General features: G+C 38.1%; 1 protein-coding gene across 2 annotated transcripts in view; it reads right to left on the bottom strand.

Moving 5' to 3' along the window:
- Nucleotides 1–23947, bottom strand: part of GADL1 (glutamate decarboxylase like 1) — an 86871-nt gene that overhangs the window by 43383 nt on the left and 19541 nt on the right. For both annotated transcript variants that reach the window (XM_026098821.2, XM_064506138.1), the window contains exons 7-12: nucleotides 18720–18799; nucleotides 18554–18608; nucleotides 14992–15108; nucleotides 8808–8872; nucleotides 8449–8530; nucleotides 1246–1445 (exon numbers count right to left, since the gene is read on the bottom strand). In XM_026098821.2, coding sequence (XP_025954606.1) covers nucleotides 1246–1445; nucleotides 8449–8530; nucleotides 8808–8872; nucleotides 14992–15108; nucleotides 18554–18608; nucleotides 18720–18799 — 599 coding nt within the window. The remainder of the gene's footprint in view (nucleotides 1–1245; nucleotides 1446–8448; nucleotides 8531–8807; nucleotides 8873–14991; nucleotides 15109–18553; nucleotides 18609–18719; nucleotides 18800–23947) is intronic.

Genomic DNA, 23947 nt, shown 5'->3' with positions numbered 1-23947 from the left:
ACGAGTGGCCTTGAAGAAATAAGAGAGAACAAGCTACAACTCATTTGGGCTTTTCTGGTCTTGTTTCTTTTTCTTTATTCCTTTCTAACCCATGTTGGTTTTAGGTCATGGATATCTGAACCTTCTCTTTAACTGACTCTGTTAAGTGAGACTATCCCCTTAGTTTTCACCAGAGTAAACATTTGGTTACTCTTTTCAGGTTGGTATCTCATATCAAAAATAAAATGGCAATAGGATATGGGTGACCATTTTTAAATATTAATAACTTGAATTTCAGTAGTGTGTAGCTACGCCAGGCATACGTCAAGATTTATTATGGCACATTGAGTAAATGCTGCATAAACAAGATACCTTAAGTGAATTATTTTTAATGGCCCATTATCTTATTTCAATATTATTTCTTCTGTCAGAAGACAAAACAACTTATCCAAGGAAGTTTCTTCCCAGAAGATCATCCATCACATCACCATCACTTTAGAAACACCCTCTAACAAGAATTTAGCAGAATTCACTTGTGAAACTCAGTGCTGCAAGACCAAAAACAGTAGAACTGAAAAAGGGAAGAATGGAAGAAAAAGACCAGAAAAGTGCTTCAGCCCACAACTTATGATACTGTAAGCATTAAGAATTTAAACAAATTTGAGGAAAAAAATAAAAAGCAATGGTGCCTCAAAACAATCTCCCTATCCCTTCATGCACTTCTACTACATGCTAATATTAACAGAGTAGATAGGAGGCCATCAGGGTAGCCAGACTGGCCTCACAGGAATTTCCCCAAAACACTGACCTTCTGTGTTTCCTCAGTCATGAGGAATGAAGTGGACAGAAGAATGGCAAATTCACTTCTTGCTAGAAGCAGCTCAGAATCTGGCACATAGAGCTGCTTCTACATTAATGCTAGAACACACAGTTATGAATTAGGATAGGGAGCACTGGTCACCACTATCCTGTTTCTGTTTCAGATAACATAAATGTTAAACATAATAAAGATTGACAGCCTAATTCAGTCTTCTTCTTATACTAACATCTATGCCTATTGCTACAAATAATAATTACTATTAAAGATTACAGCAGATTTGATAACACTATTATTGCTTTTGCTAATTAGGTCCTTCTTTTATACTGTAGAAACAAAAGGAAAAAAATGAAACAAATCTGTCTGTCCCAAAATAAGAAATGTCACTGCTGTTGATGTTTCAGATAGTCAATTAAACAGAATAGACATTCAAAATTTCAAAGAGGTACCTAGCTAAGGCCAGTGCCCTGTTTACTCTTTCCTCGAGGCCTGTGGTTCCCAGTGCCTTCCACATCAGCCAGAATTTGAATGCATCTGGGCGTCTGCTGCACTGAATCGACTTGTCACCTGTGTCATAGTTGACATCGTAGAACTTGTCCTGCTGGAACAGGTATGCTGCCTTGGCAGAGTAACACTTCTTCAGGAGGCCCTATTAGAAACACAATAAAGGCTTAGATTGCTAATATGCATTTTCAAACCTTTTCAACTTCACAAGCCAAAGCATTTTTCCCCTGTCTGTACCAACGATTTAGTAAAACAGAACCGAGTGTGCAGAAAACTGTTCAAAGCTTATGTCATTGCTTAAGAACCCTGGATGAACCTGGATCCAATGAACTCAGCCAGGTTTTAGCACTGACTGCAATGAAACCCAGATTTACTTCATAACGTCACTAAAGAGTTGTAGGTTGAAGAAGAATTCTGGCTCAGATCTCAAGAAGCCATGGGAGTGGGTATCACAGAAACAGTTGCCTGAAGACATAAAATGGCTGGGAAAGAGGGAGAAGGGGAACCTACTTCCACTGCTTCTGTCTAAGTTGGAAGAACAGGCTCTGAGGAGCTGCCTACATGGCCACAAATGGTTCAGTCCATCATTTCTTTCATCTGACAAAGATCTTTACATCTACATACCCAAATAAGTTGCAGGTAGGGAAGATTCCACCCCAAAAATAAATGTTTACTCTTACCAGAAAAGAAATCTCCTCTGAAGATTTAGCATAGATTATCTGACTGGGTCAGTGGAAACACAACAATGAGATTATTAGTACAACCCCAATTGTTTTCTTTCAACATTCTGGCAATTTTTAACATTTCAAAATAAGTCTTAGAAAGGGTACTGTAGTGTACCCTGATCACGGTTTGTTAATGGAATTACTTTTATTCAGCGATTTGTAGGCTCCAACTCCCAGATGTCTGTCCAGGCAGAGATGAGCAGTAGAAAACCAACAAAAACGAGTGAGTACAGTGGCACGTTTCAGCGAAGAAAAAGAGCTAGAAAGCAGAAAACAGGGGTTTAAAGGTACAAGGGAGGAAGAGAGGCACAGGACTGGCCAGTGGCTGAAGAATGAAATCCTGAAGTATATTCTAATGCCATGAAGTAGAGAGAAGGGCTGGCAAAAAGTAAGTTACAAGAGCAGAGATGAGGATGGCCATACAAGGAGTCTGGGAGACAGGAATAGTTCTGGATTTGTCAGTGAAGTTAAAAATGAGTGAGGAAAAAATATATATAAGATAACACTGGAATAGAAATTCAAATGGGCTAAAGAACATGGCTACAATATCAGATTCAGATTTTCAAATGTGTATTTAAGTGACAAGGAGTCTTCTGTGCAGAGTAGTCCAAGTGACAGAAGTGGACAGCATGATAAGTCACTAAACAGTATCTCAAAGTGCACAATTCATTTCTTAATTTAACTCCATTCTTCATTTGGAACCATCTGAAAGACCATTTCATATTTTATCAATTTCTCTGCATCTGCTGCAAGTTTGATTTTGAAATGGCAGACAGTGCCTAACACCACTCTTGAACACATCCATATACCCATAAGAGGAGCTACAGGTTTTAATCTACATTATAATACACTACTGATAACTTTGGAACTGGCAATAAAATAAAGAGGAGAAAAAAAAGAAAGAAATCCAAAGAACCCAAAAAATGACACAAATAAACTCCTGGCATACACAGAATATAATCTCCCTCACTCTTCAATCCCTCCATCAATAACAAAAAAACAAGAAGTACTGCGTGCCTAATTGTAGGGCACAAAAGGAGAAAAACGAAACCGTGAAGGTGGCTTCTCCACAACTTATGCAGGGGGTTGACAGTCCAATTATAATATCCCTGATCTGAAAAAAGGCAGCAAATCCCGTCCGAACTCCTAGCCACAGGACCAGGACATTCAGCCTTGTAAAAAGACAATTTCTGTGACACCTTGGGAAAAAGAGGCAGTGGCTGATGTGCCCCTGCAATCATCAGAATGATAATGTGCTGCTGCAGCAGTGCACTGTAGCAGTAGCTGAAGAGCCACTGCTGGCTCCTTTTGTTGTAGGATCTCTTTCTGAAAAAAGCTGGAAAGTGTGGTGAGAAATGCCAGACAATGACATCAGAAACCGAAGGAAAAAAAATATATTATATATATCTCAAACACTGACACATCCAGCTTTTCCAGTTTCTACAGCTTTTTGTTCTCCCAGTTGCACACCAGGAACAGGAATGTTTGTTAAGCCATTGTGTCATATTCATTTATATCTCTATACCTCGAACTTTCAGATGAATACAAGGTCTACTTGACATGGTATTTTGCAAAAGGGGCAGCAATATTGACAAACTGAAGTTAATTGTTTTGTCTCTTACTGATTAAATTTTGCATAATGTTTCTGCAGTCAGCATATAGCAGGGCTGATCAATGTGGGATTATCTTCTACATTATCAGAATGTAATGTAACTGCGTAATAGAGGACATCATAGGATATTAGTTCTGCTCATGTCTGTCTTATGGGAAATTCCTTTTTTTTGGTCACGAGAAACCTAAACTCAGGTGGTAACACTATCGAAAGACTTAGAAGTTCATTTAAGAGCACAGTGCAGCTGCAGAGCTTTATAGTTTAAAAACAAATGCTCTCAAGTTAAAACCCAACAAATGTTGAACACAGTTCAGTATCTTTGACTGAATTCAAATTCCAGGGAAGATCTTTCATTAAAAAAAGCTTTCAGAAAAGGCAGGTACTACCCTATTCTCCCGGTGCATCCAAAGCTGACACGACATGCTCGCTAGATCCCCTTTTCCATCTGCTAAACTTGCTGATAATGCAACATTCAAAAAATCCTGCTGAAGATGCTGCCTACTGTCAATCTGCAGAGGCAAGTAGTGAAATCCTCCAACATATCACTAGGGCTGGCAGAAGAAACAAAACATCATGGTTTGTGAGATATAAAGGAAATACACTAGCACAATGCAGGGAGCAAGGTGGAGAAGCAAGGGAAGGAAAAGGAAGAGTTGCAGTGTAGGGTGCTGGGGTGGAGGAGATAACAGCAGAGGAAAAAAATGCCAGGGTAAATTTTGTATTCAGCAGACTAGTTACTCCTTGATAGCCACTGTCTCAAAAGTAATAGATACAAAAATGGTGAAAACATAAAACGCAGTCTCAGTTTTCCTAGTCAAATGAAGGAAAAGTAGAAAAAAAAAATCAGGAAGAAAAAGTATGCTTTCTAACCGAGTATTCACAGTCCCCAAAAGAACCCCATAGTTTCCACACAGTAACTAACCCGTTCCATCTGTTCAGAAGAATTCCAAATATTTCATTAGAAAATCTGACAAATTTGAGATTCTTCCTTCAGCCTCTTTTATTGCTTTCAATACTTTGTTTACAGGCTCATGGTAGTGCTCTGCGTTATACTGTGACTCAAAGTTTCAGAAAAATGAAACTATTTTCATATAGACCCTGGTCCACTATGAAGTGTCAAACAACCTTTGGCTTTGATTAAGTCTATCGTTACTTGCTGTGTGCTATAATTAATGCAAATAAATGAAGAATTAGTGATACTGATATCAATATATTAAGAGCTCTGATTTCTCACTGTACGTAATTCAAAACAGACTTTTCTCATTGAACACACTTATCTACAGCAAGCCTTTTGATCTCCTTCCATTTCCATTGCTAGTTATAAGTAAATTTCAGGTTTGGGGTTCTTTTTTTCCTTCTTCCTTTTTTTTTTTATTTTTATTAAACAAAACATGAACAGTTCTCCCCCACACCCCAAGACAAACATCTTCCTGATTTGCTCCATTTGAAGCAATAAGGACAATCTTCTAAATTGCGTACTTGAAAATTCTGAAAGCAGTGTGCTACAAAAGGCCATCCCTGCAATTCACTTCAAGAGGTGAGAAGGAGCTCTCAGTGTACTAACCCCAAACAGAAAGCAAGGCAAATACTTTATTTCCTGCAGCTGTTCTGGAAAGAAATCAGTGAAGCAGATACCTTTGTAATACTAATAATAATGAGGAAGAAATTACACTGTAGATCTGTCTAGCATGATAATCTCATTAGTTCTCTATTTATATGGTGATAATACTCATATTTACATACATTCTAGCAAGCACAAATTGGAGTAGCTTTACAGTCTTAAAGGAGTATGGACAACTCAAACCTGGTTCATAGCATTTTAAGAACAAAGTTCACTAACTAACCTTTTTCAGAATGTTGGCTCATCTGTGTTCTGAGGAAGCTGATGTTATGACAGAAGGGCAGAAAGCTACTCAGCGTACGGCAGTGAAAGAGGGTTAGCTGCACATTTCTTAAGCACTTTAAGCACTGAAGAACTATTGTCATTGATCTGAGTTTTTACAGAGGATTAACCAATCTCCCTTTGCCTTTGCTGGAAATGCTTCTCTATTCTAATACGGTCAAACACATATTTCCATCTCTATCATCTCTGGAAATCATTCCAATTTTGTGTCATTAATGCTGAAAGACATTCTTTTATCAGCATTTCACTACAATTTATCCTTTTTTTTTTTTTTTAAATCTCATGGGAAAAAATATTTAAATACATCTCATTCCAATAATCTAGCTGCAATGTCTTAAGACATAACATCGCTAAGCACACAGCTTTACTGATGCTATGTGGTAAAAAACCACAAACCAAACAAAAACCTGTCACTATGACTTTTGCTAATGGAAAGCAATTACCACTTCACCAGAAACATGGTGATTCCTTCTCAAGCTTACCTTTTCATACATAAAGTAAAATGCAAAGTTTGGTCTTGCTAAGCTGTCTATACCTTAAAAGAATTAAGGAAAACAAATTGAAGGGAGTTATTTGTCCTCTTATAATCACCTAACCCTAATCCTCTGACAGCCCACAGTTTCCAAACCAACCTCAGAGCAAATGGGAAGACAAGCTAACTTCTTTTATCAGACCCTTAAAGGGGGCTAGGGCTTGATTCATAAGTGGGACTTAACATCAGTGCTTAACGTTTTGCTGCTTTGATTCCTAGTAGAATTCACAGCCTCAAGGACTACCCCTGAGGTTCCTTTAACATTCACTAGCAGAAGAATTTATGCCAAACTCTTCCAGCTCCCATCTCAGCAGCCAAACCACAGTATGAAAGCATTATGTTCACATTTATGCGTGCTTCATCTGTGACCATAGGTATTTATGTAACTTAGGGGAAGTGGAACAAGTTCCAAAGTAAGAAGCTGGCACAGATACTCTTTCCCCTACTCTTAGTGGTGTGTGATCAGCATTCTTTAATCAGAAATGGGAGACTAGGTCCAGCTCCCTTCTCCAGATCTTGTATGGAGGGGATCAAAGTGAAGCAAGGCCTTTCTGTCAGTGTCTTAAATATGCATCTGATTTTTTTTCTTAAAGAATAACACTCCAGCACTTTCAAAAAGCTGGTAAGAAAGTACCCAAAATTGCACTTGCTTCTGTTTGCATAAAGCCTACACTAGCACAAAATGTATAAACATCAATTTGCAAAGAATTAAACACTGAACAGTAAAACACCCACTGATCCTCATGCAGACAAGTCTTCTACTTTCTGAAACATGTCTCACTGTTCATCAGGATCTGACTTTAACAATGAGCAATACTTTTGTGCTTTCACCCTTCAACTGCCTAGGATTCAGCTTTACATGTATTTCTGGCACAACATTGCATCACAGTGATTTAGAGGTGGAATAGGGTTGTTCTGCTAGACATCACACTCCATGGAAGGAGAATACAGAAAGGCTGTCAGAGCCCTGAAGTTGCAGCAGTGTTTGTAAAGTGACTCTAAATGCCAAGGAAGCTAGGGTATTTTTTCCTCTCTCCATGCCTTTCCTCTTTCTTCAAGAGGAATTTGCAATATGCAGCTCAAGTAGTCCCATCATTACCTGGGGCTGTATCTGTATACTGGACCTAATTAGTTAAAAACACAGCACTGAATTCATCCCAAGCCTGCAACTGAGAGACTATGTTCACCTTGTTCATCTTAGTCAGTAACTTTTTTTTTTTTTTTTGGTGCTTGTTTTCCATCCTCTTGGAGTAAGGTAAAACCATGTATGGGTAGTCTTGGAGTCTGCAACCCAGGAAATGAAAAGGCACACTTACCCTTGTTGTCCTGCCTTGTCTCATCCATGACTTGGAGTGATCAGCTCCAAAACAAAGCTGATTAACATCTGTGCTATTCAGTTCTCATCAGTTTTCAGGGCCAGGAGTTACAACCAATTACATGAACAGCTAACTACTAGCAGCTGAATAGAAACTATCAGCTGCTTTGACAGAGATTTAGAAAAATGACTTATAAACCAAGGCCGCAAAACAGCGGTACAAATTTCAGAGGCTCCATATGTCAGCAATGTTCAGAGTCATTCACGACCTATGAAGCATAAGCTAAAACTCATTCCTGATGGTATACAAAGGACTTATAGCACGGCTGAGTTTGATAGTGTGCTTTAAATAATTAACCTCTTACTGGTTTCTTTATTAAGATAGAAGAATTCCACAAAGATATAAGCAGAGACTTTTTCCACATCACAGACTCATCTCACTGTGCCATTTGAGAATCAGAGCTCTGCTGTTTGCTTTCTAGAACTTTTAATTAGTCATGGCTTTTGGAAAACCTAAATAACCCTGGTGATGATGAAACACTAGCAGAGTGCAGAGAAAAAGGCTCAGCATCTCTATAGCGAAAGCCAAAACTTAAATTAACATGGCACAGAGGGCTTGTCCCTCCCCATACTCTGTAAAAGGACACACACCCAGCCTCCTCCCATATGTGCTGACTCTCCTCTCCCACCCTGGTGCACCCATGCAAGGAGACAGACTGCTGCAGTCCCAGCAGATGACAACAGTCCTGGGAGACCTTGATGAGCTCAGTGTTTAAGTGCTGCAGATCTAGGTGACAAAACACTTGATTCTGAATGCAAATCATGCACAGAAATTAAACTAGCAGGGGCACCAGCTGCAAAGTTTGACTACTGGTGAGTTTAGTAACTTGAATCAGTTTGGCTCTGCTCCCTTACTCATCCTTTACTAAATTCTTGGTGAAATTCAAAATCCAGATCATTTGGTCTTTGCACTGCAGTGTAGCAAAAGTGACTAGCAATTGTTTTCTAATCATCTCGACTACCACATTACAGTAATGAGACACACACACACACAGACTTACAGAGTTGTCTTTCACCAGAAGAGCACAGCACTGGATTCCTGCCATCAGCATTTTATGGGGATTCCAGGCAACAGAATCAGCCCTATGAAATTTATAAAAGGAGAAGGAAAGGGGTGGGGGAAGGAGGAGGTGAGACAGTACATGTAGTCAAGAGCACTAGAGGGTCAAAAATCCCCAAACACATTGCAAGCAGATATATTAGATTTCTCAATTTGTTTTCCACATAACCCTAAGTTTAGAAATCTCTCCAATTAAAAATAATAGGTATTTGCAAAAATGCAGCTCCTATGGAGGACATTATGATATGCTTCCTCCATCTCAGTCCCTGATAAATGTCCTCATTAATTTAGCTGACTCACCTGTGGATGCCATGAAGCAGCTTGCAATGCTTCTTCGATATCAAAGCTGAGCCACCCCAAGATGCCTGTTGGAACATTGCAGAGCCAAGACAATGTTATTTGTATGAAGTTCTTTGCATAGTTTTGTAAGGCTTCATTTAGTGACTTAAAGTTAGTTTACTACATGGTCAGTGGGCTAAATTTGCCTACAGTATCATCAGTACAATCCTACTGAAATAAAGAAGGCTGCCTGGAGCTATGCCTAACAGAGGAGGTGGCATTGCGTGCTGTTAAGTGAGCCACAAACTCTGTTGTCCTCCCTGTGAAAGCAAGGGTATGAATTGAAGGGATTCTGCATAATCCCATTCCTGATACCGAATCAGAGGAGCTTCCATTCCCCCAGCCTAAACCTAAACAGTGAGACCAGAAAACCCCACTTCGCAAATCTTCCTCATGCTAGCAGCTTCCTTTGTGAGAAATTCACAGAGGAAACTGAGGAGAGAATGATAACATCTGCCAATTTCAAAGTCCAGGCTCAAATATATCCTGGAGTTTTGATATGAAAATTGAAGTCAGTAAGTAGGCAATAGCAGCTTTTCTGCTACCAGCGATCCAATTGAAGCTAAAATGGAGTGAGACTCACCACATCTACCTTGGCTTGCTTAAGAACTAGGTGTGTGGTCTAACAGTCATTTAGGCCTTCTCTGTAGTCATTGCTCTCCACAGAAACATCTTTTCAAGAGTCATCTTATCTATTCTAGATACCTATATTTGGATAATACCTTTTGCAGATGTCAGTCTCTCCCCATGGGCTACCAAAGAAGCTCAGACAACAAGAGTATATTACAAGTTTAACTTTTGGGGCAATTCAAGTTACATAAGGTGATTCTTATCCATGAATTCAGCAAGGACCAGATTTTACCCACCAGCTGCAATGAATCTCTAGTTCTCAAAAGAACAACATTTGCCCACAGAGGAAGAAACAACAAAACATGTTGCAAAACAACAGCAGACATGTCATAGAATATATTTCATAATAACTTACTGATGTATTAAAAAAAGAATTTCTAATGTCCATGCAAGCAGAATCTACTTAAGCAAATTCCCTATGAAATAAGCAAAGCTCCTCACAGAAGCACAGGCGGTATCAGTCCACATAACACCAAGACTCAGCTTATTTTTAAAAGAATGCATTTATTTTGGTGTAACAAAAAAGAAATCACTGATGTGAAGATTCCTGATCTCTATATGGAAAACATATGTTTGCTTGGTTTTTGATTTTTACTTTTTTTCTTTTCAAAGAAACAGCTGCAAGAGCTGGTCTATAAATTTAGCACCAGCATTTGCTTCACACACCACACATGGGGAATAAGAGCTGCCATCTCTGGGAGACTGGAATGGTGTAGGCTCACAAGGGAAATGAAAGGTTAATAACTTGTCTTAACATATGTAATTCTCATTAATTCAGTACACAAGCACCCCATCATATTTTATTTTGTCATGGTCACAACACTCTTTGCAAGGAAAGATGGGATCTGAGGTAGAAAAATTTGTCCCAAACTGCACAGTTAGCCTGTGGTAGGACCATGACTTGAAACTGGGTTTCCCCAGTTATCCTGTTAGCTATGTGATGGGAGGACAATCAAACTGGCCTTTCTATTTATAGTCAGATTTTGCACTTCTCATTCTATCAAACAGTAAAGTCAAAACAGTCACTGCTTTGCATAATTCATAAGCAACCCACTGCAATACAATTTTTTTTTTTTTTAACTTGCATCCAAGAAGTGTAATGTCAGTATTAGAAAAGGCTGACATTTTCATACTGCCACAGAACAAGGGAACCAGAAAGACCCCCAAGGGGTCATCTCATCTGTGCACCCTCCCCCCAAAGGCAGCATCAACCATACCCATCTCATTTCCAACAGGCATTTGTCTATTGTGGAGATTCTCAAGCAGCGAATGCACCCAGCTTAGGCTAGCATCAAAGTAAAAGATAATGTGCAAAGACACATCAGCAATCACTGCCCTCACAACACTACTGGCATTGCTTTCCTAAAACACACACACATTGTTGGAGATCTGGAGGAGAGGAATGATAATACTGCATGTCCAGGCACCTCCACCACCCTTCTGTCCTCCCTTAATCCACAGGACTCTCAGACAAATTTATGTTCTGTGCTTTTTTCCCCCCATCCACAGACCAAGTCTTTAAGGATCCAGGGCTGAGGATGAACAAAAATGAAAGGGCACCTAGGAAGATTGGGACTCGCTGGCTTAGCATGTTTGTAGAGACCTCTGATGATGGAGGCTGCACAACTTGGCCCTGTCACTCGTGTTTAAGAATACCAACCCCATGGATTTAAGATGTCAGTCCTAAACATTGTTATCTCTTGTAATAGCTGCAGTGGTCACAGGAAACGGATTATTCCCCATCTCTTTGCAGCAGCTTTTTAAGTATCTATAAACTATTGTATGTTGTCTCTTTGTCTTTTCTAGTCTAAATAACTTCAGTAGTTTCAGTCTTTCCTCATTAGTCGCAACTTCCAGATATGATTCTATGTATTCTCACTGCTCTGCTCCAATCTCTTGAAGGTCCTTAATCTTCTTGAAATACAGGTTTTTATTTGGACACAGTCTTGATAAAACAGATGGAGCTAAAAGTAGAAGGAAAGAATTAATTTACCTTCTTTATTGAGTCCTGTAAGATGTTTACCTCTCTTTGCAAATGCTGCTGATGTGTGATACATTACAGCCCCCCAATCATTTTCTCCAGATCTGCTATCTAGCCAACATTCCCCAGCCTGTTTATGCAGCTGATTATTACAGCTTAAACCTAGAGCACTATTCTTATTGAACTGCAGCTTATTTTTTCCAATCTTTTCTTCAAATTGTCGATCGATCGCTTTGATTTCTAATCCTGCTCTCCCACTCTCTTGCAGTTTCATGTCATCTTCAAATTTAATAAGCACACTCTTAAATCCAACTTATTAGTGAAAATATTGGATAGAACATAACCTAGGATGGACCTTTGTGGAATCCTGCTCAACATATACTCCTCTTTCAGCAATGAACCACTGATAACCACTCTGAGTATGATTTTCCAGACAGATTTTCACTATCACAGTTGCAGTTTGGCAGTGCTTCCCTGGCATTCGGACTAGAATTTTCCATGAGATATTGCCAAGACACAGTAAAGTAAACTGCTTCTCCTCCAAGCATGAGGCTAGAGAAAGAAGGTAGATTGATCAGTCAGTCCTGATTGATGCATTTTGTTCATGAAAAATCTAGCTTGGAGCTATGCTAGGTAGCTCAAAACACATGAAGATTAATATTAATCAGCTGTGCCCTACTGCAATGTAATTGGTAACTAGATCTGAGAAAACGATTGTGTTTCATATATAACAAACTACTTACAGCTGAATGATGCAAGTGACAGGGTTTTGCAATGTGATTAAACCAACTACCTAAGCACAGGCTAACAGGTCAAATCAGATTTTCTGTTCTTGCCTAGCCATATGAAAAAGTGTCATAAAGTGAGGCCCAGCAGGGACGAAATACCCATACAGGGTATTTAAAGCTACATGAACACAATGCATGATATATGTAATTGCTAGAGCTTGAGTGCATATTGATGATGCTGAACAAGAAAGGCATTACAGATATATGACAGAATACAATAGCCAACAGGAATGTGTGATAGTACTGTAATGTCCACAAAATGAGCCCAGTTATGGTCCCTGCATATGGACCTGACTGTTGAATGGCTTGACTGCTAGGATAGTTTGGGCTTATGCCCTTGGTATCATCTTCTTGAAATTATTTTTCCTAACTTATTTTTCCCCCCTCTAGGATGGTCTCCACATGAGAACTTATCTGCTGTTTCTCTGAGTTTATCTTGCTGAAGCCCACTGATTTTATGTTGATGTTCTCCCTTTTGCCCTTCCTAAGGATCATGAGCTTTATTGTTTCAGATTTAATGAGGAGTTTCCCTAAAGCAAACATATCAATTTTTGGCAACGGAAAATATTCTGAAATTAGCTACATCAGTGTAAAACTGGAAAAAACACCACTGACATTCATATAAGACATCTTTATAAACAGCTCTTGAGACCATTTGCAGTAGATAATTGTGATCCACACCAATGATACAAGAAAGTCATAAATTAGACGGAATTTTCCCTGTTTGTATTTTTTTTTTTTAATTTTACTGCATCTTTTTTCCTTCAAAGTTACAGCACACCAAAAAAGCAGTACTCACTTGCTATAAATCAGACTGCACAACATGTAAATCACTCAACATGAAGCCAGGAAGGATTCCTGGCTTCCTTTCAAAGGAATGCAGATCCTCAAAGCTTTTAAATATTATTTCTCATCTGAGGCTAGAAGGAGACAGGGTGCTTAAAAACAAAAAACCCAACAACTCTTTGTTGTTTCTTGTACGCTATTTCTGAATGGTAGATGCTTAGGCTCACTGTAGCTTTTCAGATATCATTCTATCACACTATGAATTACAGTCTGCTTATTTTATCATAGAAGGTTTGTATATACCTGCATGCCTCATGTTGTACAAAAATGGCACTGAAAGTTTTCGGTCTCTTTCCAATACCCTATTCCTATACAAATATTTGTGAGAAGCTTTAAACAAAAACAAACAAAAAACCTAACCATCCATTCAACTCTTCCTACAGGGTGAAAAGAAGGAAGCAAAAATACTAATAGAACTCCCAAGAACCATCCAAGGTTAAGAAATCATTGAGAGGTTCATAACATGAATCACATTTTAATAGAAATATTGGTCTTCTAGACCATAGACTATCCAGTTTGTGGGATACATTTGTCCTACCGGGAATCAATTAACATCTGACAGCTACAGTCACTGTTCAAACAGAAAATTATCTTTAAGAGAGTCAGTGACATTTTTATCTTAGCTTAACAGGAGGCTGAAGTTGAACAAGCTAACTCTTTGCAGAACACTAGCAATTGCCTACAAAGTATAGTTCAAAATATGGCCTAGGCTCAGCCCCTGTATTTTTAGTTATTCAGCTACAGCAAGCAGGTTAGGAAACTACTCATTGTCCTCCTGCAGCCATTGGAGATATGCTCCAGCTGTGGCTATTCAACTCACCTAAGATCTAACACAGATTCTCAATGTACCCATCTTTCCACTAACTATAAGCAGACATGCTAGAGACTAGCATCTAATATGAAGGCTGTAATTTTGCTGCAAAGTCTGCTAGGTCATTCTAACCCACATACACGCATCAGGAGGCTTTACACTTTAAATACTAGGGCTGAATTCTGCAGCTTTTTCTCCAAGTCAGTAAGAAAAATTTTGATTTGCATACAGAGATTTTATTTATTGTCTGTAAGACATTTCTATTTAAAATGCACATTGTCTATGTCATTTTCTTTAAATAATCAACACTGAATAAACACTTCAAAATTTAAAGCAGATCTAAAAATCTCCATTAATGCTGCTCTGGATTCTCTTATTGCTCTATCCATATAAATCCAGGTTCAATTCTGTGGACTTTAGTCGAGGCATTCTGGATTTGTGCTACTTTAATTACAAAGAAAATCCAGTTTACAAGACCTTTAGGAAAAAACATTTTCAACTAACTCTTCCAGGTAATTACAAGGGCTCAATGATTCTTCTAAAGAGGTTCCTGAATGGAATTGAATACCCAAAACTAAAACTATAAAGAAATAAGAGAAGAAAAAGGTTGAAGCAACTTAGGAAAACTTAAGGGGAACTACAGGAGAGTCAAACCTGTAAATATGAAACAGAATAATTTATGGATGGCTGAGTCAGAGATATACCTTTATTTTAAACCATATGAACCATACACTACAATTCTAATGTGTCCATTCTCCAATAAGATGTGGAAAGAATCTGAAGTTATATTTGTATGTAAACATCCTTGATGTGGTTTTGGGGAGGTAGCAAGAAGAAATAAGAAACTGATTTTAAATGCATTTTGAAACATAACTGGATGATAACAAAATAACATTGACTGCATGTCACAGCCAAGTTATTTGCTGGTTTTCAGCACACGAAACAGAGAGGAATCAGAATGCATCTCTGTTCTCCATGAAAAAAATTATTAAAGTCCAACTTACTACTATATAGAAACATTGACAGTCAAAGAAAAATAGTGGTTATACAAAAGCAATGCTAAATAAACTACACAGTATACAAACTCACATCAACATGAAGCCAGAGGCCATGCTTCTCACAGATATTGGCTATTTTATCCAGAGGATCAAATGCTCCCAGCACTGTTGTGCCTGCTGTAGCACAGACAAGAAATGGTGCTGACCCCTGCAAAAGGATTCAAAACAAAAGAACTGTCATTTGCATGCTCATTTCCTTCAATATATTTGGAGAGCTAAAGTGTAACAAGGTCTACAAAAGTAGGACAGAGATGTGACAATCTACATTTTAGTTTCTCAGCAGCAAGAGCCTCATGCAGGAGGTACTGTGTTTAAAAGTGCTGACTCTTACAGAAAAAGCATTTCCAGCTAACACTATCACAGGGCGGACTTCACCAGCTTCAGACTGTTTGACACATGCTAGTTTTGTCAAGATGAAAGCGTGTCGGATATTTGACATTTCTCTTTATACACTGATTTTCATTGCTCAATCTTACTACCATATTTGCCGCCATTCTGCCTAATACAAATAGAGCTCCTAGTTCAGCCAGCAGGCTACCCATGCAAGGGAAATGACTCATCTGTCTCGGGATGCCACCTCCATTACCTCTACAATGCCTTTATTCTTTGTCTGCTTAGTGAAGAGGGACATTTAGTTGGGGGACATGATTTGCCTTAGGCAGCACCAGCCTATACTACATCTGGGACAGTCATCACTACCTGACCCCAATGCCTGGTCTACAGCAAAGTGCTATTCTTGTTCACCTCCCCCTTTCTAAAAAATGTAGGAAGGGCGGTAGGTGGTAACTTAACATTAGCAGGGAGACAGCTGGAAATCTCAGGGAGCTTTAAGATTAGATAGGCAAGATAAGGCAGCTTTTGTCAGGCTTGCAGCCTCAGACAACCATCACAAGCCACCCATTTTGGTTTCAGTGACTTTGTTCATTGCTTTTTCCATTTCACGAATACCTGTACTGCAATTACAATAGCAGACAGGGTCAAATGTGCTTGCTGGCACCTACCGTTGTGAATGTATGTGCCTGTGCCTATTTGAGAGCAGAAACTGGAAAAAATAAAAATCAGCAGTTTGTAGCAACTTCATGAAATTGAGGGTCTCAGTCCCAGAAATGACTGTGTAGTTTCATCTGCTGGTAAATACATGCTGAAATAACTTATCTGCCTGTTTCCATACCTGGCCCAAGCATGGCAATATAGTTACTGAGCAGGCATTAAAGTTGTTATTAAATTGTATAATCTGGGATCCCTGGAGTTTATTAAACCTCTCATATGATGCAAGTCTGTGCTGATGTAATGCAGTATAGTTTCACTGAAATTGGGCATCAGCTGAAGATCCAACTCTACATGCAGGTCGTTTCAGACAGGTAGCTTCACTTCAGCTGAAATCTGATCTCTCTTTTCAGAGGAAAAAGAAAAGTGTCGCCACATCTACTGCAGGGACACATAAGCTTAATTCACATTTACACTCTGACAGTTTTATACTTCTTTAAGAGTGCAGGGACTGTTGGAAGAGTGCATAAATAAGATTGAATTTTAAGATTTTTTTTTACAAATTGCTAAAGCAGTGAAAAGTAGTCTTGGAATAAATTTAAATGAGTCCCATAGATCCACAGTAATTACCAGCCTGTAATTTCCTTCTTGGTCATTCATTCTTAGTACAACCTAGAACAAAAGTCAATGAAACACTTGCAAAACAGCCTGAAGCTCAAGTGCAAAGTGCTCTTGCAAGTGTGGCAAAGATATCTGCTGCATTTAACAGCTTCCATAATTTCTCACAAATTTGCTCCGGCAGCTGTATCACAAAGACAAAGCTCCCCCAGCAGCCAGCAGGTAACATGACTAAATAAGGGGACAAGTCCAGGATTTCTACAAATTCAAAAGATTAGTAATGTTACCGTTACGTTTTTCCCCAAAGACAGGAATTATATTTTTATTTTGCTTGCTGTTATAGTTAAATAAATTTTCTTGACTAAATCCTCTAAAAGAGGCCTAAGACTCTTGATATTCATAGTCCATGATAATTTTGTGCTCCTGTCACTAGAGAAAACATCCTCTGTTGTCTAAGAGTCATTAGAATATTTGCTGAAATTCACTGAAGTGTCCTTCTATAAAGTTAGCAGTTTATCAAGGACAGACCCACTTACTGAAGCTTTGATGAAATGAAAACTTTCAATATGTGCGTGACTTCCACTTAAAGGCAAGTGAAATAGTAAGTGTTCCTCAAGTGTAACAATTCTGTAAGCAGAGCATTTTAACATAGCCCATTTGTTTTTAAATTGCAGAGCACTGCACTGAGGCTTTTTTTTTTTTTTAAAGATCACAAAAGCCAGATTTTTTTTTAAAATAACCTCTAAATTTATCAGACCAAGAAAGAAAACTTTTGTTTTTGCAAGAGCAAAGAGCTCACTTCCCCTGTTAGCCTGCTTTCTCTCATTCCAGTGTATTTCAGTCCCTTTTTCCCCCTAGCTTGCTCAAAAGGAGTGAAGTGCATATTGTCTTGCACTGATAATGCAAGGCACAAAAAGGGGCAAGCAATAGAGTTTGCCAGATAATTAGGCCCATCATATATCAGTAGTTATTCTATCTAGCATGAAACTCAAGGGCAGATGGTTGTTGAGCAGAAGAAATATCTAAAATAAGCCTTAGCAAAAGCTATTTGAGCCATGCCAGTGCAAGACAGGATAGCATTGCCTTGCCTTCTCTATCAGCAGCAACGGCAGGGTATCGAAGGTGTTGTCCACACCATGGACATTGCACTAGCTGCTTGGTATTGCTGGATCAGGGTCTAAGGACAGTGCTCTGACTCCCTACTGCTCTGATGCACAGACTGGAGCGGTATGAGATAAGGTGACCAAGTCAAAAAATGTCTTCTGTGCCTCAGTCACATTCAGTCCCCCAAGCTCTCTAGCATAAATTATGTTGGCTGTAATAACTGTATCCAACAGATTGTGGGAATGGATATTACTGCTGCTCAAATACATCAGTACATTTCCAAATACTGCCCTTTGACTTTCCGGTCGACTAAGTCCCTGTGGGAAGAAAGGCACAGAATAGAATCTCTGCACTCTGTTACAGCACTAGATAGGACCAAATTTAACATTTACAGTATGTGCAATAGTTCTAGAGACTAAGCCGCATCTTACAGCTCTTGCTCACTGCAGAGGATAAAGCAATGATTGCTGTAAGAACTAAAAAACCTACAATTTTCATTTACTTTTAAAGGCAAAACAGTGCATCCATTTGAAAAAGGATTAAGGGCAAAAGAAATTAGATACATAATTAGATACTAGATACACAAGCGTGCTAAATACTTCAGAGGAGTGCTGTACTCGGGACTTCTTTTTAAAGTAGCAAACACCAGGGGAGTAAAATTCCACAGGAAGAGTAACATCTGAGTGTCTTGGCTTGTTCCACAGTTTTGTGGCAAACAGACTGCGCCCTTTAATAAAAACACTGGTGCATTAACTGCCCTATTTTTAGCTTTCACTCATTCTTAGCTTGCCTTCCTTTCACACAGACACAAGCACACAGCCTGCATGCACTCCTTCTCTCCTTCATGCTCTCTCGCTCTCTCTCTCTCTCTCTACCCCTCTCACCTCTTTCCTGGCCCGTTGAACTTGTTTCTCCAGTTCCTCAGGTATCATCTTACCTCTAAGGGACACAGATTTAAAACTTTTCAGTTATATTCAAATAGGTTGTTCATGTACAGCACTACTGCATTTTAAAGTGTTCAGACCTCAGCCACGGCTTTTCCTTCCTTACCTTTCATCCGTTTTGATGAAGTAAACATTTTCTGTACCAATACCCAGGAAAGAGGCTGCCTTCTTCATGGAGTAATGACACTGTAAATGGAAGAGACACGAAAGAAAGTGAGCACATAATTAAAAAGAAAGAAAATCTTTAGCATAAAATACAGTGACAAAGTTAATTTACTATAGGAAAAGTCACAACAAGAGTATATCCTAAAATAAAAAGCAAACTGACAAAGCTATGCAGCAACAACATATCTTGCATCTAACAATTAATGACATACTAAAGAACAGAGAAAATATGGAAGAAAAAAAAAGTGTGCACCACATGTAAAATATGGGCTTTAAAAATAGAAAGCTCTATTCCATAGCAGTATTTAAGTTTATTCTGATTAGAATGAAAAATAAAAATTATTTCCAGAACACACTTCAAAATTTCTAATTGTTTTAAAATTGAAATGTTGCATTGCAGAAAAATGTTTTAATCGAACTAAGTTAAAACTATCCAAGATAGTAAAAGTTAGGCAAATGCACAAAAAGAAAGGTCCAAAGGTTACTAAACTCAACAACCTGGATGCAACCTCTAGCTCTGAATAACCACCACTTCCTGGAAAACAGACCCTAACTAGGGTCTATCTAATGATATATCCAAAGCCTCTACCACTTCATACTTGCAGTTTTTCTGTATGCTTTCTGTAAATATCAGCTGCTGGCTGAGACAGGGCACAATGCTAAACCAACCCCCTGGTCTGATCCAGCAACTCTGTTCACACAGATCAAGGAGCTCGAGTCCCAAGACTCAAGCCCCAAACTTTAGAGGCAGCACAATGGGGACTTCCAAAGCTCTCAGACTACTACCTCTGCAAAAGGACCTGAAGATCTTAGCGTTTAGATACCAAGGTCACTCACATGAATTTGGATCTTAGAAGCCACTATGAAAGTGAGCAGACTTGAGACAAGACTTAGCAGCACATCTTTGAAATGCTTTAAGTCAATATTGATTTTGTAAAAAGTTCCAGTTTAGACCGGCCTGCATTTTCCAGAAAGTAGTTATTATTTCAGCAAAGAATTTTAGCTAGTTCTGATCACAGAAACATCACTGAATGATTACATACATCACAACCCACTTCTCACTTTGCGTTGAATAAAGGGCATTAGTGGAAGAAGCCTGTAAAGCAAGTGTAAAAGCACAGAGGCCCCATTGTTTGCCCAAAGGGATATTAAAAGTGTGTGTTTACTCAACTGGACTGTAGTAAAATAGCTCTTGTAAGAAGGACACTCAAGCCCACATGTCCACTCTGTACTTTATAAAACCTTTTTTCCATTAAAGAAATATTCAAGGTCTTGTATTTTACCGTATTTCCAACATTCACCTTTGTAAATTAGGATCTGCCCCTCAATTCATGACTTATTCCAGAATAAGAGTATCCTGATCTCACATACCTTAATCCATCTTTAAGATTAGCCTGGAATTCAAGATATGATAACCATCTTAATCTGGATTCATCTTTACTACTAAAGTCACCATGAACCACCAACAGAATGCCAAATACAATGGAGTCAGTTTTGAGAATATTCAGCATCTCACAGGACTACACAGTTTTCCTCAGAACCAAGCTCTTCCAAGCCTGAGTTATCACTGCTCTTTTCAAAAAGAAAAAAAAATGATTTTTTCACATTACTGAGGAGTTAAAATAACTCATATTGCAACAACCATGAAGACATCTAGAATTGTTTCTTTTCATACAGGAGGTGAAGCCAGGTGGTTAATTAATTCCATTTTCTTCCAGAGAGTTCACACAAATGAAGTTACTGAGGAACATAATTATGAAAAATGTACAACATTTTAATGTGTGGGTATGAATATATTACAGGTATTCAAGCCTGTCACACTTATTTTCATGAGATGGATCATCTCAAAGGACTCTTCCTTTTTGACAGTTTTTCCCCCATGCATCACGCACCCGACAGTATCAGGCAGTCTTAAGAATGCTTAATATTCTAACATGACATATCCACAAAGCCTTTAGGACTCATTCATTTAGATTGTTACAAGAATAATAATATACACAGATGAATAATTCGATGTAAGGTAAGACTAATTATATCAATAAGTGGTAATATTGTTTGTAGATTGGCCGTGTGTTGTTCAATAGAAGTTTGGAAATAATTTCCACTGATTTGTGAACAACTTAAAATGCAAGCAGCCTCTAGCACTAATTTCTATCCATTAAGTTCAGATGAAAGATATTATATTGAATCACTAGGAATAATCAGATTGCTCCAAATTCAGAAAGCAATAGACTTGCAAAAATCGGTATACTAGCAAGCAAGCCGTCAATAAATCATACATTTTAATTATGAAACATGGTACAGGAAAATGGGAGAAAGACAAATGAGGCTCAAGCATTTAAGAGATGATACCAAAAAGCAGAGGGAGGGAGAGGAATAAATGGAATACCAAAACAGAACAGGTTGTAAGATACATCATTTCTTGGCTTTATGAGTACATTTGCTCCCCTTGAAAAAATGTTCAGGTCTTCAGTAGGACAGAAGAAGGACAAGAATTATACTACAACATTGACTTGGAGCATGCCTACTCTGATGAAAAAGGTAGTTTCTCAATTTTATTGAAAACATACAAGAATTTCTCTTTTGCTATCATTACTGGAAGCCCTGTTAGGCTAAATTACAGGACACCATTTTAAGCAAAAATATACCTGAGAACATACAGCAGCTCCAGTCAGAGTTTCAATTAATTCACTTGTTCACAGTTCCCTTCCCCCAAAAAAGGAGAAAAAAATATCCTGACAGAAAAAAATAGTTTTATCTCGACTATATAAATAATTTTAAATAATAATTTTTAACATTAAGAGGTCAAGTTACTCTTGCCATGTCTTTTGGGGACCTGCTTATTTGGACACATTATTAAATCTGTAGCCATCTGCAGCAAAAAATGAATGCCTTTAAGCACAAGATCAAATTAAAACAGTGTATTTAAGGTATGCTGCTGTAGTATTAACTATAGTTGGACAGTTTTCCTAACAGCCTCACAAAGACAAGGTAATCTTCCCCTGTGCTCATCAAAATAAAAGATAAGTTTTCTTAATTTTGAAAAGTTTCCTAGAAACCTGATTGCACAGAGCAATTACATTATCATGAGATTGCTTTATTACTCATTTTTGCCTGTTGTAACTTCAATAGGGACAGGGGTGACTTAATATTGTGCTCTTCTACTTTGTTACTTTCATGATCAAGTTGCACTGGGGAGGAATTAAGTTTCTTTGCATCTAAAAAACTGCTCAGCACTACCATGTACTGTTCAACTGTTTACACATCCTCTTCTACCCTCAGTTATATCAAATTGAGCAATTCTTACTTTTCAGATCAATGCAATACGTCCTTGGATCAGGATAAAGTTCAGATGGGACTCACATATAGTCAAAGGTGATAAGGGAGGCTGACATCTACAACTACATCTGTATTCAGGTGTTAGAGAAATACTAATCATGCTTCAGGAAAGCAGAGTACAACAACTTCTCCAAAACTACTGCCACTATCTCAAGAAGAGTCATGCAGAAATGCTCCAGCAAGAAGACTACTGAGTAGAAGCATAAACAGTTTTCACTGTATGTCACCATAATTTTAAGTAGCTAACCATTTTATTTCCATTTGATTAGGACACCACTTAAAATTTCTTTCAGTTTCATTACCACAGGAACAAGGAGCCTTTTTCTTGTTGAAGACCAAACACAATATGTGAGGACCTTGGGTCGGTCATATTAAACATACACCTTTGTGTTACCCAAGAACATTTAAACAAAACAAAACAAAAAAAGCCCCAGATCACAAAGTTAAGTCACTGACCAGTCCACACATTCCTCTGCCTTACAGCAAGGCAACACCTCTCGCAGAACAAGAAACAGTATTATGTCAAGTGCCAGACTGAAATTTTGGGACCTGGCAATTCAAGGCAAAAGTAATTTCTTGTGGAACCTAGCGCTGAAACCAAGCCCTAAAATGAGATGAGGGCCTTGAGCAGCCAGTGTATTTTGATTCCTTCTTATCAATGCTCTCAGACAATTATAACCTCATAGCTTCTCCATGCAAACACCATTTTCCTTATCGACTTTGAAGCTAAACATAGGATGCAACTTTTTCGAGACCATTTTTTATTGTGGTTTGCCCAGTGGAAAGCAGGTCTCTGTCCTCCAGATACTTTTTCGGTACAAAGAAATGTAAAATGCTAAATAAAAGAAGCCTCAGTTAAAAACAAATAAGTGTAAGACAATGTGACAAGAGAAATTGTGCTTATTTTTACTGCAGGCTGTTTTTAAAATATATTCTCAGTAATAAAACATATCTGAACTAAACCAGCTTCCAAAAGGTAACATAATTTGGACTCAGTACAAGTGGATCTAAAATAAGGATGCATGAAGATGTGCATCCTCTTCCTCATAACTGGGAATAAACCCTAGAGTTCCTAGACAGTATTCACAATACCTACATACTAGAAGCAGCAGCTATAAAGCAAGTGATTACTGAATACCAAAAATAACATGGTTTTACGAGTCAAGCAAAATATTGTAAGGGTGATGCTCTTGATCTGCAAGTAATTTATTGACTTATTTTTCCTCGTCAGTTCTACGTTTTATAGTTTCAGTCTTTCTGGTGAAGCAACGATACCAGAATAAATTCATTTTGAGGGTCAAATAAAATTTTTGTCCTGAATAAATTTGTTGGATTTTTTTGCAGTAAGAATGTACTTTTTAGTTAAATCTTGCAGTGAAATTAAGTATTATTACTTCATGATGAAAAATATATGTTATTCATTTTAAAAACATTAAAGTAAGATGTTTCAACCTCATTTTTCCCCGTTAGCTTTTTTTAAAGATGAAATAATGTGATGGATTAAGTATGAACTGTCATGTCATTACATATATGCACTTTTCAGAAAGAAATAAGTAAATGTTTTGCCAGAAAAAAAAAACATTTTATTTAGGACATCAGGATTCAGTTCCTAAAATGTACGTGTTGTCTTGGACAACTCATGCAATGCTTATATCTCTCAGACCTCATCAAAATAAGCCTCTCTTTTCTGTTTACACTGCAAATTGTTCAAGACATAAATTTAAGAGCTAAGATCACATCAGTAACTATATACTTCCTAGTACAGTAAGGTCCTGATCTCCACTGGGACCTTTAGATAGTAGAGTCAGAACTAATAACATCTCTGTGCTA

The sequence above is a fragment of the Dromaius novaehollandiae genome, chromosome 2 (assembly GCF_036370855.1).
Source record: "Dromaius novaehollandiae isolate bDroNov1 chromosome 2, bDroNov1.hap1, whole genome shotgun sequence".
NCBI lineage: Eukaryota > Metazoa > Chordata > Aves > Casuariiformes > Dromaiidae > Dromaius > Dromaius novaehollandiae.
The sequence above is the reverse complement of the archived record's forward strand: the minus strand, read 5'-3'. Positions and strand labels throughout refer to the sequence as shown.